This window comes from Bos grunniens, chromosome 5 (genome assembly GCF_055505025.1).
Source record: "Bos grunniens cultivar Pamir isolate PY7600 chromosome 5, Bosgru_T2T1.0, whole genome shotgun sequence".
In the NCBI taxonomy this organism is placed as follows: Eukaryota; Metazoa; Chordata; class Mammalia; order Artiodactyla; family Bovidae; genus Bos; species Bos grunniens.
Genome location: NC_141169.1, coordinates 6,915,510 through 6,930,891, shown reverse-complemented (window position 1 = coordinate 6,930,891; position 15,382 = coordinate 6,915,510). Strand labels below are relative to the sequence as shown.

At 42.3% G+C, this 15,382-nt stretch overlaps 1 protein-coding gene across 5 annotated transcripts in view; it reads right to left on the bottom strand.

Annotated features, from left to right (window-relative positions):
* The window catches only part of ZDHHC17 (zDHHC palmitoyltransferase 17), a 99,911-nt gene extending 88,607 nt beyond the window's left edge, over positions 1-11,304 (bottom strand). For 4 of the 5 annotated variants that reach the window (XM_086398800.1, XM_086398801.1, XM_086398803.1 and 1 more), the window contains exon 1: positions 11,158-11,304. In XM_086398800.1, coding sequence (XP_086254926.1) covers positions 11,158-11,250 — 93 coding nt within the window. In that variant the 5' untranslated portion in view covers positions 11,251-11,304. The remainder of the gene's footprint in view (positions 1-11,157) is intronic. The other variant, XM_086398805.1, reaches the window with a different exon arrangement.
* Positions 11,305-15,382: the final 4,078 nt, after the last annotated feature.

Here is a 15,382-nt window from a genome sequence, read left to right as displayed (position 1 = left end):
CATGAATCCCCAAACTGTTAATCTAATGAAAAAAGCCAGTCTCACAGGAATACACACGTGATTTCATTTAAAAAATTCTTAAAATTACAAAATTATAGACATGGGAGAATAGATTGGTATGGGTATACAAAGGCAATATGAAAGATCTTTCTGGTGATAAAAATATCCTGTAACTTCACTGATTCAATATCAATTTCTCGGATGTGGTATTATAATTTTGCAAGGTGTTACCATTTGAAAAAGCTATATAAAAGGGTACACAGAATCTCTCTGCATTTTTTCTTCCAATGACATGTGAATCTGTAATTATGTCCATATAAAAATTTTTTAATTCAAAGAAAATCATTAACTTAAAACATTTAAAATGTATAATTTATAAATATAATATGTCTCAATAAAAATAGCTATGTGGTTAAAAAATAGCTTTAAAAGATATAAATTAAAACAAAAACCATACAGACCAGTGTTGTCCCATATAACTTTCTGCAATTACTGATATATTCTATATTTCTGTGCTATCTATAATAGTAGTCACTAGCCACACGTGGCTAATAAAACACTGAAAATGTGACTAATATAACTGAAAAACTCAAATTTTTATTTTAATCAGTTTAAATAGCCACAAGCCACTGGTGGCTACCAGACTGGATAAGGCAGATCTAGACATTTTATAATGGGAAAGATCATTATGTGCTAAGATGAAACTATGGCAAAAGTGTATTCAGAAAAAGTGTAAATTTTATAACACTGTATGATACCAGTAGGGTTTCCCAGGTAGCACAGTGGTAAAGAATCCATCTGCTGATGCAGGAGATGTAAGAGTCACGGGTACAGAGTCAGGAAGATCCCCCGGAGGAGGAAACGGCAACCCACTTCAGTACTCTTGCCTGGGAAATCCTATAGTCAAAGGAGCCGGGTGGGCTACAGTCCATGGGGTTGCAGAGTTGGACTTAGCAACTAGACAACAACATTCAATTATCCTCAGGAAAAAAGGAGACAAGTAAGGAAATAACAAATATCATATCAAGTGTTAAATCGAAAGCAAAACTTCCTTAGAAAATAATGTCTACATTTTATTCATGATTATAAAAATTACAGAATTATGGATGAAGATTAATGCATATTTATAATCACAGTGAAGGGAGATAAAACCTCCAAGGTAGAAACAGATTCAACAACGCTGAACAATTCTCTCTCTCATAATCTTGAACAGCAGAAAGAAAGGGAAGACTGTAGAACAGTAACAGCTAACTCTGTGCCAACAGCTATTCTAAACTTTGGAGGTAGGATTCCTCAGAATCAAAGATGCTGCTGACTGTAAGATGCACATTGTTGTTCGTTGTTCAGTCATTAAATCATGTCTGACTCTGCCACCCAATGGACTGCAACATACCAAGCAGTATGGACATACGTGTCCATCACCATCTCCTGGACTTTGCTCAAACTCATGTCCATTGAGTTGACGATGCCATCCAACCATCTCAATTCTGTTAACCCTCTTCTCCTGCCCTCAATCTTTTCTAGCATCAGGGTCTTTTCCAATGGCTTGGCTATTCGATGAGAGGGCCAAAGTACTGGAGCTTCAGCTTCAGCATCAGTCCTTCCAATTAATATTCAGGATTAATTTCCTTTAGGATTGACTGGTTTGATCTCCTTGCTGTCCAAGGGACTCTCAAGAGTCTTCTCCAGCACCACAGTTCAAAAGCATCAATTCTTCGGTGCTCAACCTTCTTTATGGCCCAACTCTCACATCCTTATATGACTACTGGAAAAACCACAGTTTTTACTAGACGGACCTTTGTCAGCAAAGTAATGTCTCTGCTTTTTAATACACTGTCTAGTTTTGTCATAGTTTTTCTTCCAAGGAGCAAGCGTCTTTTAACATCATAGATGTGGTCACCATCTGCAGTGATTTTGGAGACCAAGAAAATAATATCTACCACTGTTTCCCCATGTATTTGCCATGAAGTGAAGGCACCCGATGCCATGATCTTAAGTCTCTGAATGTTGAGTTTTAAGCCAGCTTTTTCACTCTTCTCTTCCACCTTCATCAAGAAGCTCTTTAATCCCTCTTTGCTTTTTGCCATTAGGGTAGCATTATCTGCATATCTGAGGTTGATATTTCTCCCAGAGATCTTGATTCCAGCTTGTGATTCACACACAAGATGCACATGGTACTGTAATATTTAATACTGAAAAAAAAAAATCCATGCAGAAGTAGACTCACACAGTTCAAGCCCATGTGTTCAAGGGTCAACTGTACATGACATTATGATAAAGGGATAACTATGGAGACAGCAAAAAGATCAGAGGTTGCCAGAGTTAGCAGAGAGGGATGAGGAGACAGAATACAGAGCATTTTCAGGGCAATGGAACTATTCTGTATGATACTGTAATAGTAGATACATGTCATTATTCATTTGTCAAAACCCATATTAAAACCCAGAAGAGAACCGGAAGTAAAGTACAGACTGGATGATAACGATGGGTCAATGCATGTTCAATGGCTAACAAGCATGCCACCTCCAGTGCAAGTTGTTGACACCTGGTATATGGAAATTCTCTGTACTTTCTGCTCAATGTTGCTGCGAACCTCAAACTATTCTAAAAATTAATCTATTAAAAATATTTTTTATAATATCGAGGACATTTGCCATCACAGCCAGCTATTCAATCAATTCTGTATCATCACTATCACACGCTGCTGCACAAAACTAAAGGGGCAACTGGATTTAAGCAGCTTGAAAGTGAAAGTGAAAAGTGAAAGTGAAGTTGCTCAGTCCTGTCCAACTCTTTGTGACCCCATGGACAGTAGCCCACCAGGCTCCTCCGTCCATGGGATTCTCCAGGCAAGAATACTGGAGTGAGTTGCCATTTCCTTCTCCAGGGGATCTTCCCGACCCAAGGATAGCACTCAGGCCTCCCACATTGCAGGCAGACACTTCAACCTCTGAGCCACCAGGGAAGCCCTGAATTCAAATTCAGTTCTGCTACTTACCAGCAAGTACCCTCTCTATGCATCAATCCTCTCCTTTGTAAAAGATGTATTTAAAAAGGTGTGAGAATTAAATGAATGAACATATATGCAAAACTGCTTAGGGCAGTGGCTAGCTCATAGTTATAATTTGATAACTTAGCAATTACACTTGTGATTATCAGAAGACTGAGGAAATAACATGAAAAGCACACAATACAATGCCTTATACCTTAAATCTCAAGTTAGCATCCTTCTTCCTTCTTGCGCAAAAAAAGAAAAACAAGTAATAAAACTTTTCCCACATATCAAGTGTGTGTCAGAGAGGGGAGGATAAAGTATAGGACTGTTTATAGTATCACCTCTGAAAGTTTTTCAAAACATACGTACCACAAACCCAAATACTAAATTAGAAACTTTGAAAAGTGTATATGGAAGCATGTGTATTCTAACAAAGTCCTCCCTAAGGTTCTAATACACATACACAGAGAGACACACACACACAGACACACACATTCTTATGTTACCCAACCCATCTCCCAGGCTGATGGGAGATGAAGTTACTGCATACCAGCAGTGAATGGGATTTAATGCACTGAAATATATATTTTAACATAAATTTCTTGGAGTTCTTACACATTATCTAGATCTAGGGCTGGCAAATAGAGCCTATAATTCAAATCTGGCCCAGCACCTAAGTTTATATATAAAGTTTTATTGAAACACAGCACAGTCATTCAATCCCATATTGCCTACAACTGCTTCCATACAATCACCACTGAGCTGAGTCGCTGCTCCAGAGACTACATAGTCCACAAACTTGAAAATACTTTCTATCTGGCCTTTACAGAGAATGTTTCCCAACCATAGTCTGGATTATTCATGCAGAATGCTATTCAGTAGCTCAACTAGAACATTTACTGTTAACAATGAGTGCAGTGTAATTACAGAGTCCCAAAGTACGTAAAAAACTAGAAGACTGGAACAAAGCAAATAAACAGTTCTTCACATTAAGAGTACAGAGCACAGAAACAGTTTCCCTGGAGCATTCCTTCTTTACGGAAACTGTTCCTCCCCTGATTCCAAGCAAGAAACCTTGGCCAAGTTTACGCTCTCTCCCATGGTCATAGGAGTGGGCACATAAACTAAATCAGGATGACCTGATTCCACTTTCCAGTGTGGAATGAGGAAGACATGCAGTCCCTCTCTAATGGTTAGCTGAGATTTTAGATATAATGCTGGCATCCATGTCCCCACTGCAGAGAATACAGAACCTACTCTGCATAAGGAGAAAATGAAGCTGAAAGGCAGGGATGAGATGAGAGAGAAGACTGTCTTGGTGTCATTCTCGGCTCAGGTTCCAGTTATCCTTGAGCTCAGCTGCACTGCTGGCATCCCAAGTGTGGGCTATGTGAACGAGGAAATTCCCTTTTTTGCCCAAGGAGATTTTTAAAAGGCTGGTGACATTTGCAGTCCAAGGATTCTAACTAACACGACAAGCAACTTCTTCAGTCACAGAACAGTTTGTTCATTCAATCATTCATTCATCCATTCATTTATTTTAACGAGAATGAGAATAGTTCTGGTCACTGATTTTGTTCATCCTTCATTAAATCTTTCATAAATTAATAGATATTCATAATTAGAAAGTTGTTCTAAAAACCTGAACGAGGGTACAGTAACTTCTCAAACATTAGTTAATATTTCTCAGTTGACTGTTCCTAGTATAAAACAACTGAGAAAAAAACATAAGTTATCTGATATATATACAAAAAAACCCTTCAGGTATACTCAGCCCTACTGTTTCCATCTCCTCGATAATAATTGTTGATAATCAGAAAAATGGGCCTAAGACACTATAATATTCTGATTTATCAAAGAAAGATTCTATCATATTTAATATGTATTAACCCTAAAAAGTCAAAGTAATTCATTTGGCAAATCAACAACTGAGACAAAAACAAAAAATATTTTGTTAACCCTCTATAATTCAGGAAATTAAGTTTTTCATAATATCTCACAGAAAGTTCAAGTTTCACTCTATGTTCAAATTAGCTGCCTATAGCTCTATTTTAGGAGAAGGCAATATCACCCCACTCCAGTACTCTTGTCTGGAAAATCCTATGGATGGAGGAGCCTGGAGGGCTGCAGTCCATGGGGTCGCTAAGAGTCGGACACAACTGAGCGACTTCACTTTCACTTTTCACTTTCATGCATTGGAGAAGGAAATGGCAACCCACTCCAGTGTTCTTGCCTGGAGAATCCCAGGGACGGGGGAGCCTGGTGGGCTACCGTCTGTGGGGTCGCACAGACTCGGACACGACTGAAGCGACTTAGCAGCAGCAGCTCTATTTTAAGGAGAATTTAACAGAAGATATCATCCTACAAATGTATAATTATTGCACTGGGTGAGAATTTTACCTGCAAATTTTGTAAATACAATACTGTCTTCAATCAATTTTTTAAATTCCACAGTTTAAACTATTGGATATTTTATTCTTAAATTACCTATCTGTAACAGAATCTAATTATAAAATAATATTAGAAATAGATGATGCTTTGAAAGAGAATTTCACATAAACTTGATATTGAAATAACATCTTTAAGGATTATGTGCCTGTTGGGAGTTCTGTTAAAGGCATACTACATCAAGACACCTTAACTGACTAACCAACCCTAAGACACCCTTCAAGATACTCTCTAGAGGAAAGGAGGTCCACAATGCATTTAAAATTTTAACAAAATACACACTCACAGGTGCACCTTCATCTATCTAGAGGGGCCTGAAGGCCGCCAATTGATCTTTTGTTATTTTATAATGACTTACTCTGTGGTCTATCAAAGCACGAAGACCATACTTAGCTTTTCAATAAACCCTCTTAGATCAAAGCACACATCTTTAAGAAAATTGTTGTTGTTTTGTCACTAAGTCATGTCCAGCTCTTTTGTGACCCCATGGACTATAGCCCACCACACTCCTCTGTCCATGGGATTTCCCACCAAGAATACTGGAGTGGGCTGCCATTTCCTTTTACAGGGGATCTTCCCAACCCAGGGATTGAAGCCCATGTCTCCTGCTTGGAAGGTGGATTCTTTACCATTGAGCCACCTGGGAAGCCCTTGGTGTTGGTTTAGTTGCTAAGTCATGTCCAACTCTTTTTGAGCCCATGGACTGCAGCCTGTCAGGCTCCTCTGTCCATGGGATTCTCCAGGCAAGAATATTGGAATGGGTTGCTATTTCCTTCTCCAGGGGATCTTCCCAACTCAAGGCAAACCCGGGACCCCTGTATTGCAGGCAGATTCTTTACCAACTGAGCTATGAGAGAATGGGAAGCCCTTAAGAAAATTAAATAGTGCAAAGAAACGTTTATAATAAAAAGCTGCCTGCCCATGCTCTCTTCAAACCCCAGACAACCAATTTTCTTTATCTTTACTAACTTATCACAACATTAACAGCTAACATGCATTGTGTTACCAAGTGCCAGACATAGAACTTTATATACGTTTTCTCATTTAATCTTCACAGCAGCTTCATGATGTAGGGGCTATTATGTCCCCATTTTAGTCTGGGAAACTGGAACACAGTACTCTGGAACTTGCCCAGAGTCACATGGGTAGCAAGTGGAAAACTAGGATTTGAACTGAAGCACTTGCAACCTATACACTCCTATATTTACCTACTGAACAGTCAGTCCACTCTTAATAAAAATTTTTGGGATAAGTCTCACAAATTAAATAAAAACAGTGATCAAAACAGTAAGATGGCACTTCTCACAATCAACTGCAATTTTTTTGTTCTACAGATCAGTAATTTTCAATTTTGGCTTTGCCACAGTTTATGAGGTCACCGATCAGTTGCATTTTCATTTTATGTATATTGACTCAGTGGTTACTATGCTTAAGGTATAGTATTTTTAAATCTAAATTACAAGTATATGGCCTATAGCTGAATTTTTGTTCAATAAAAAAAGGGATCAGATCCTAAAGACTGACAGAAAGACCTGTTTTGAAGGGAAAGAATGTGCCAGTAACCCATTAGAAAAAGAAAACCAATTTTCAGTACTTCAGTTTAATACTCTAAACAAAGAAAAAATGAGACATGAATATACACAAATGTAATGTGAAGCAAGAAAATTCAGCATTAAAAACAACGAGACACTAGAGAAAAGGCAGTAACAGAAGTTTTGAAATTGAGAAAGAAAACAAAAGGAAGCAATCAAGAGATGAAAGTTCTAGGTAATCCAGGCAATCGAGTTCAAAGCTCTAAGTCAGCTCTTGCTGAAACAGAGAGCCCTTATGATAATGCTCTGCCTGAAGGGAGTGTCATGGCCTCATCATATGAGAGAGCAGGGATGGCTTACTGAGGACGTATTAGCAAGTGACATGGAAGGCTGGTGACAGACAGCAAGTCAGCTGGATCTACAGACCAACATATGGTATCCATCTCTCCGCTTAAGTTAACCAGTTTAGATAACGGGAATCCAAACTTACTAACTGGCTACACTTCCCCTTTCAGCAGTTAGTTGGTTTCGGCTATCTTCCCAACTAGGTTATTAACTTCTGGACAGCAGAAGCTATTCATTACATTTTCACCCATAAAAGCTAGCACAGTGCTATGCATCTCGCAGAGAGATGATCAAGCCTATCAACCTTGAAAAATCACAACATACATCAGAACATTAAAGTTTGACGAAATCTGAAGACAGGATCTAGTCTAGCCTCTTTATCTTAAAAGCAAAGAAACAAAATATAATTTAAATGTCTACTAGCCTAAAGTAGAAGAGCTGGGATTAGCACCCTAATCCCCTGATAATCAGTTTATCTTTTTCCAAATAGCCTCTAATTTTTTCCATTAAAATAAAAGTCTATCTCATCAGAAAACAAAAGTCAACAGCATCAGTACTCACTTTACGTCCAGGCCCAAGGCCCTTTAGATTTGGTTGGCAGTCTACGTGCCTAGATCTGCGATGACTGCTTTATAAACGTCATTCTACTTCTCACTCACAAGGACTCTAAGCGGTAGGTACTATGAACCTAATTTCATAAAAGCATAAAATGTAATTTGACCATGACAATAGTAAGAGGCAGAATCTAGATTTTCCATTTGTCACTAGTCTTGGCTTTTAACCAGTATCCTATACTGTTTCACATTGACTTTACCACGAATATCCCGAAGTCTCAAGATAAACAAATAATTAAATGACTTACTAAATGAATGGATTATTTAATTAACTGAAAAGTAAGGTTCTCTCACAGCAAATACTTCTAAAAAGGAGGGTTCATTGTTCATCTACTTACATAATCCCCTAAGAAAGGTTTTAACAGTGAGCAGTCTGCATATTAACAGATTTAAGGAATAGATACTGTCTTTACCTCACAAATGATCTATTCAACAAATAGTGAGAAACAATTTTTGTGACACAGTGCTAAATTTGAACATAAAAAGTAAAATAAACTTGTTCCTGCAAGATCCTATTCCATTAAATTAAAACCCAAACAAGTTTCTAAACGATTAATCAAAATCAAATAAATATATAACACCACTCTCCTTCGGGTTGGAGAAAGGAGAAACATTAGCTGAGCACCTACAATGTGCCAGTTCTTAAAGCTCAACAAAGCCTGATCCCTTAATGCCAAATGAACTAGGCAGCATTTCCATTTTCTGATGAACAAACTGAGGCTTTAAGAGGTTAAGAACCTGTCTCAGGTCACTTGGCTCATTACTACAAATCCAGAATTGGAACCCAAGTTTGTCTAGCCAAAAGTCTGTGTTAGGCAAGTTAAAGGTACTATTATCCTATTTCTCACCAAAGCAAATAAAGGTTTGCTCAGTTTCTTTCCAAGGAAGAATGAAGACACTGTTTACTTTACCAACAAAAAAGGACACACTCTCACTTAATCCTTATTATAGCTTATTAAAATTATTACTTCATCCCATTATTAAAAATCATGAACCTAAAACTTAGAGAAGTAGCTTGCCCAAGAACACACGCAGAATTATCCCAGGTCTATTGCTTAGTCCTTAAGTCACATCCAACTCTTTATAACCCCATCAACTGCAGCATGCCAAGCTTCCCTGTCCTTCACTATCTCCCGGAGTTTGCTCAGACTCATGTCCGTTGAGTGGGTGATGCCATTCAACCACCTCATCCTCTGTTGCCCCCTTCTTCTTTTGCCTTCAATCTTTCCCAGCATCAGCGTCTTTTCCAATGTGTCGGCTCTTCGCATACCAGGTGTGAATGCAAAACTAACCACAGGAAAAATGCAGAAGGACCATAGCTCTGGTATCGTGTTTGCCAAGTAAAAAGGAATGGTAACTGTCATGTATTTCAACTTTCACTGATGAGGAAGTTGATTTTCTAGTTAAGAGTCAATTAAATGGTAACCTGAAGCCTGGTCTCTGAATTGCAAGCCTACAGGCCATTCCATTACACCAAGCAATCTCTGGATTTGTCGCCTGTTGAAATTATTCCTAAAGTACCAAACAATGAACTACTTCACAAAGCAAAAGTTTATGAAGAGAGAAGAGTTATGTTAAAATACACAGAATCAGTATTTATGTATTTAAAAATACTTTCACAGGAATAGGTGATGAAAAATATTCCTTAGCAACATTTTCAGCGCATCTTCTGAAAACTTTGTCTATTTCTTGATATAATTTTAGGGCCGGAAGCGTGAACTAAAAGAGAGATGTCTCCAATGCCAATTCTGAGAATTTTTTTTTTACCATTTGGTAAAAAAAGAACGTTTAGTTTTATTGTACATCTCTGTTTGTTAGAACAGAATAGCCTTTTCACTGAGAGTGGCCCAGGTATACGCCTAAGGAACTGTCCCACTGTTTTTGATAAGTCAAAGTGACAAATGAGAAGGTGATGAGTATTAGTATATAACATGGGTAAGTGCTTGTATTTATATTTTACTAAGTAATATAAGCATGCTATGGGCTTCCCTCCTGGCTCAGTGATAAAGAATCCACCTGCCAATGCAGGAGAGGTGGGTCGGATTTCTGGGTAGGGGAAGATCCCCTGGAGAACGGAATGGCAACCCACTCCAGTATTCTTGCCTGAAGAATCCCATGATCAGAGGAGCCTGGCGGTCTACAGTACAAGGGGTTGCAAAAAAGTTTGTACCGGACTTAACCGCTAAACAACAGACAATAAACAGGGTATAATCTCAACTGCAGAAATAAACAGAATCATTCTAACGCATGATAACCAGTTAGAGACTTCCATGTTTGTTCAGCCTACCACAACACAGAGATTGTCTTCATCCCTTAAGCTCATAAAAACTATACGAGTTTTTCAGGAAGCTTTGCCGCTGCCCTCCGCACATCACTGTGGATCATTTAAAACCGGAATGCATCAAGAATCGCTTCCAGGCCTGAATGAGCACTACCTCAGTTATAAACTAAGACGTAAACACGTACAGAATGCTACTGATCCTGGAGCGGAGCACTGTTTACTTACAGGGAAGATACTCATGTGATGGGAAAACGTGTTGCACTATCCTCTTCTGGCTCCTGCTCCCCGAAAAAACAAGATACTTTGACAAGCTACTGTGAGCGTGGGTCCATTCCCAAAAGTTTCGACCTCTCTTTTTAATCGTTTAAGGATAAACGCTAAAATACGGACATCCAAAACAAGGTGCCCCGAGGTGCTGCCTATGGCATAACAGGAAGGACATCACTTTGGCCAAGAAACTGTGTTTGTACCCTACACACCTCCAGAGAGCCAAATGGGAAGAATAGACACGGTCGTTCACTCTGGTGAAGGGAAACTGAAGAAATCAAAACCAAACGCGCTTCCTTCTCTCCCCACCCCCGCGGGGAAGCTTGAGCAGAACTAGGGAGCTCAAGCTGCGGTTCCAAACCAGTACCAGGCCCCCGTCTCCACCGGACCGGCAAGCAGCGCAGCGACAGAGGAGACCCGTCAACACCTCCACCTCTGCCCTCCAGGCACAGCCAGGGACGGCGTCCCAGAGCACGCCCCGGCCGGGCCCGCCCCGCTATCTCCTCCTCCGTTATCCGCTCACAGCCCGCTCGGGCCTGGATCTGCCTGCCCGCCCTCCCCAACTTCGGCACGCTCCACTACCCCACACACGCAGGCCACCGCCCAGCCGCGCGTCCGGGGGCGAAGGGCCGGGGGGACCGTGGGCCGAGGACTGCGCTCAGAGCCGTTCCTCACCTCTGGATGGAGAAGGGGCACGCAGCCCGCTTCGCTCTCGTACTCATCCGGGCCGTCCGCCATCTTGGTGTTAAATCCCTCCTCCCGCTGCATGCCGGGAGAAAGCGTTTCACCCTCGCGGGGCTCGGGCGAGGCGGAGGGCGAGCGCGAGGGCGAGCGCGAGCCCCGCCGGAGGCGACGCGGTCGCCGCCTCCTCCTCCCCTTCCCCCCGTGCCGCCCCCTCTGCCCCCGCCCCCTCGGAGCGCGCGGGTCCCTGCGCGCGTGCGCGCGTGTCAGGCTGGCCCGCGCGAGAGCGCGCTCTGCTGCACTGCGCCGGGGCCGGCGGGCCTGAGGCTCTGGGCGTGGGCGCCGCCGCGCGGGGGCGGGCCCTGGCCTCCGGCAGCTGTGAGCCTCTGGCTCCCGGGGGGATTCGGCCGCCCCGCAAGCCGGTAACCCGGTCCTTCACGTGGGAAATCTTGAGGCGGCGCAGCCACGAGGGCAGGGCTCCGGAGCCGCGCAGCCGGGACTCGGGGGCCCTGGCAGTCGGGATAGCCCACGCCAGCAGATCCCGCTGTCCCGATCCGAGACCCCCGGGACCCGTCCTCAGCGACCTGGGGTGCAGCCATCACCCCGCTCCAGGTACTAGCTTTGGGACGCTCAGGCTTGAATCCAGATGTGCATCGCTCCTGGAAAAAGAAAGACGCACCCCTTCCTCCGCCCTCAAAAAGATCGTCCCGCAGGGGTGCTTCCGGGGGGGACACCCCGGAAAACACGGATAAAGCTTGGGATTTCTTCCTGAAGAAGCCTTTTTAAAATGATCCCAAACTGCCCTCACCGGTCTTGAATCACGAATAACCACATTTAAAATGAACGCCCTCAAAACCCGCACGTCCCCATCTGCTACATTTTAATGTAATCCAGGAATTCGGAACTGAAGTTATTTAAAGTGAATTCGCTGAAATGCGAACCAGAGAAAATGACTAAAGGCATTTTTAAACGGATATTAGGGCTCCATGGTGGGTAGCGGGGATTGGGTTTTAGAAATGTGCTGATGGCACTGTTATAGAAAAGTATTTATTAGCTATTAAAAATCGAAAATCTAAACTGCTCAGAGAACGATATAGCAAGAAGCATTATTTCGTAGGGATCCTGATACTAACCTGTTTTGTGTTAAAGCCAAATCAGGAAGAAGCCTGCAATCCGACAGTATCAGATTTATTTGTAATCAGGAGGGAGGGCACTCCAGAGGAAGCTTGGATACCGCTCAGAAAGGTAGGAGAAAGCATCTTCTGTGAGGTTTAGGTTCCCGCCAGAGGAGGTCTGTAGGGTCTGGGTGAGCGGGATCGGTTCTGGATTGGACGCTGTTTCTGAGGCGGGATTTGGGAAAGAGGAGTAACCCGGGATTGGATGCTGTCAGTGGGAGAGGGCGGCTCAGTAATTGGGTAGTCTAGTAATAAAAGAAAAAAGCAAAGTGTGTCTGGGCATCATTGGCAAGAGAAAAGTATCTCTCGGAGCCAGGTGAATATGGCATTTTACAGACGCTGCATGGTTGGGGGTAAAAATAGGATCTCTGTTAACTTTGTGGCTGGTTTTATCAGTGTCTGTTCTCCCTGCACAGTTGCTTTTTCTCATTTTGGTCTGAGCTGATTTTCATTGTTTTGGTCCTGGCCCAAACCAAGAATTTTGATTCTGATTCCTACACTTATTATGCAGAGTTAAACAGAATTAGGGTTCTGCTTTTGGTGCTCCAAACTGCTTTCAGACACATTTTAACATGGACAGAAATAATTCTTGCCACAACAGTTCAGTTTTCCTCTTGTCCCATTAGTGTAGATAAGATCGAATTAGAGAACTAAAGGGAGTATGTGGAATTTGACATGTGTTTAACTTGGGGATGAGGTGCGGTTACTGACCAGAGTCCTTGGACCCTTTAATCAATAGAAATTGATAAGAGGCCAGGCTTCAGGCAAAGCTTTATTGGGACCCACATCAGGAGGAAGTGAATTCAAGTAACAAGTGCCCTTGCTTGCTCTCCCAGGAGGTCAGGCTGGTTTCTTAAATGGAATAAGTGTTGGGCTGATTGGTGGGATGGGCTGGGGGACAGGGGATTTAGGTGGTCTGCTCACCCCCTTGGTGGTACTGTGTGTAAGGGTGATACGAAATACTCTGCTCCCCACACCACCAAAATGGCAGTTGGTTTATGGCCTGTTTGTGTCTTATTTTTAACAATTGCCCTAGCTGCACGCGTAGTTAATTTTAGTCCCTTATGGTTTCTCTGTATTCTGCTGCTCAAGACTTTTGTCCAGGTACAAATGCAAGCAGTCTGATAGAGAGTCCCAGGTCCCAGTTAGCTCAGTGCTCTCATTCACTATGCTGGACCTCTGCCAGGTTTCCTGTTCAGGAGGATATTAAAAGAGAAAACTTACATGAGGGCTTCCCTGGTGGCTCAGATGGTAAAGAATCTGCCTGCAACACAGGAGATGTGAGTTTGATCCCTGGATCTGGGAGATCCCTTGGAGAAGGAAATGACAACCCACTCCAGTATTCTTGCCTGGGGAATTCCATGGACAGAGGAGCCTGGTGGGCTACAGTCCATGGGGTCCCAAAGCATCGGACGCAACTGAACAACTAACACACACACACACACACACACGAGGACTTTCACTAGGACAGTCTGGATGTGTGGTAACTTACAGGCCTAGACTGTGACCGGGCTGCTTTCATAATGGTCCATGGCAGTGCTGCCCCTGACCTCTTCCCCAGGCTCCTGTCCCATCGCTGCGCAGATGTATCCTGATTAGTTTACGTCCCCTACGGTATCAGATCAGGCTGCCAGGGTGGCTCAGCGGTAAAGAACCTGCCTGCAGTGCAGGAGCTGCAGGAGAGGCAGGTTTGATCCCTGGGTAGCAAAGATGCCCTGCAGGAGGGCATGGCAACCCACTCCAGTATTCTTGCCTGGAGAATCCCATGGACAGAGGAGCCTGGCGGGCTCCAGTCCATACGGTCACTAAAGAGTCAGACACAACTGAAGAAACTTAGCACACATGCATGCACGCTTGCAAGATATTAGATCAGCAACCAGGGGCTCCTCTCTCATTGACTTATTTATACCTAAGAATCAAACTGAGAGTTGGAAATTGAACTAAAGTTGGTTCAGCTGATTTATACTGCTTAGGAAACGTTCTTCTATCCAGATTTCCCAGGCTAGTCAGACCACCTGGGTTTGAATCCTGTTTCTGTCGTGTTTACGTTCTTCCCTACATATCTGAGTCCAGTTTCATTTCTACTCTTAGTTTCTGTTTGAGGACAGAGTATTTCTTCTTCTGTTTACTTTTCCTTTCCTTGAGGAAATGGTGGTGGAGACAAAAGCCCTGTTGAGGCAGATACAGCCTGCATGAGAAAACCTGGGTTATGTTATCTTTGCTGAAAGTTTATTCTAGCTCATATCTCTTATCTCTTTCCCATAAGGAAATGCCCTGAGACTTCAGATTGTCCCCCCATCTTAAAGTCCAGGAACTTTCACTTTCACTGTAAACCTCAGCTCCATGGTTCACTTTCTCTACCTCACCAGACTTTCTTGCAGCTATTTCTAGTAATGTACAACAGTCACAAAATGAAACACGAAACCAAACTAGGTTGGTTTCTCTGCCAATTAGTGTGAATCTCAGATATTTGCTATCTTTATCAGTGTAGCTTAAGTTAGGTAGGTGGATGAAAGGGCACAGTTAAGAAGTAACCTCACTCATTCTTCTCTGCTTTGTTTTAGAGTATTATGCTCCTTTGTGTCCCTGTCTTTTTTTTTTTTCTTTCTTTTTAACTTTAAGATATGTCACTTTCATTTTTTGATTGCTAAATTGGTGAATTTTCTAGACCTTTTTTTTTTTTTTAAACAGGTATTAAGGGAGAAAATCTGTAGTGCAGTTTTAACTGACCATCTGGACATTTCAAAAATCCCCCACAGCTGAAAGTTTTCCTTCATCCTCACTCAGCTTTTAATCCACTAATATAATTAGGTACTAGAGCAGGGGTCCCCAGTCTCTAATCTAATGCCTGATGATCTGAGGTGGAGCTGATGTAATAATAGAAGTTAAAGGGCACAATAAATGTCATGTGTTTGAATCATCCCCCTGACCCTGGTCGGTACAAAAATTGTCTTCCACGAAACTGGACCCTGGCACCAAAAAGATTGGGAACTGCTGTTCTGGAGACTATTCTCAGATTTCTGAACCTGAGAGTTCCCTGACAC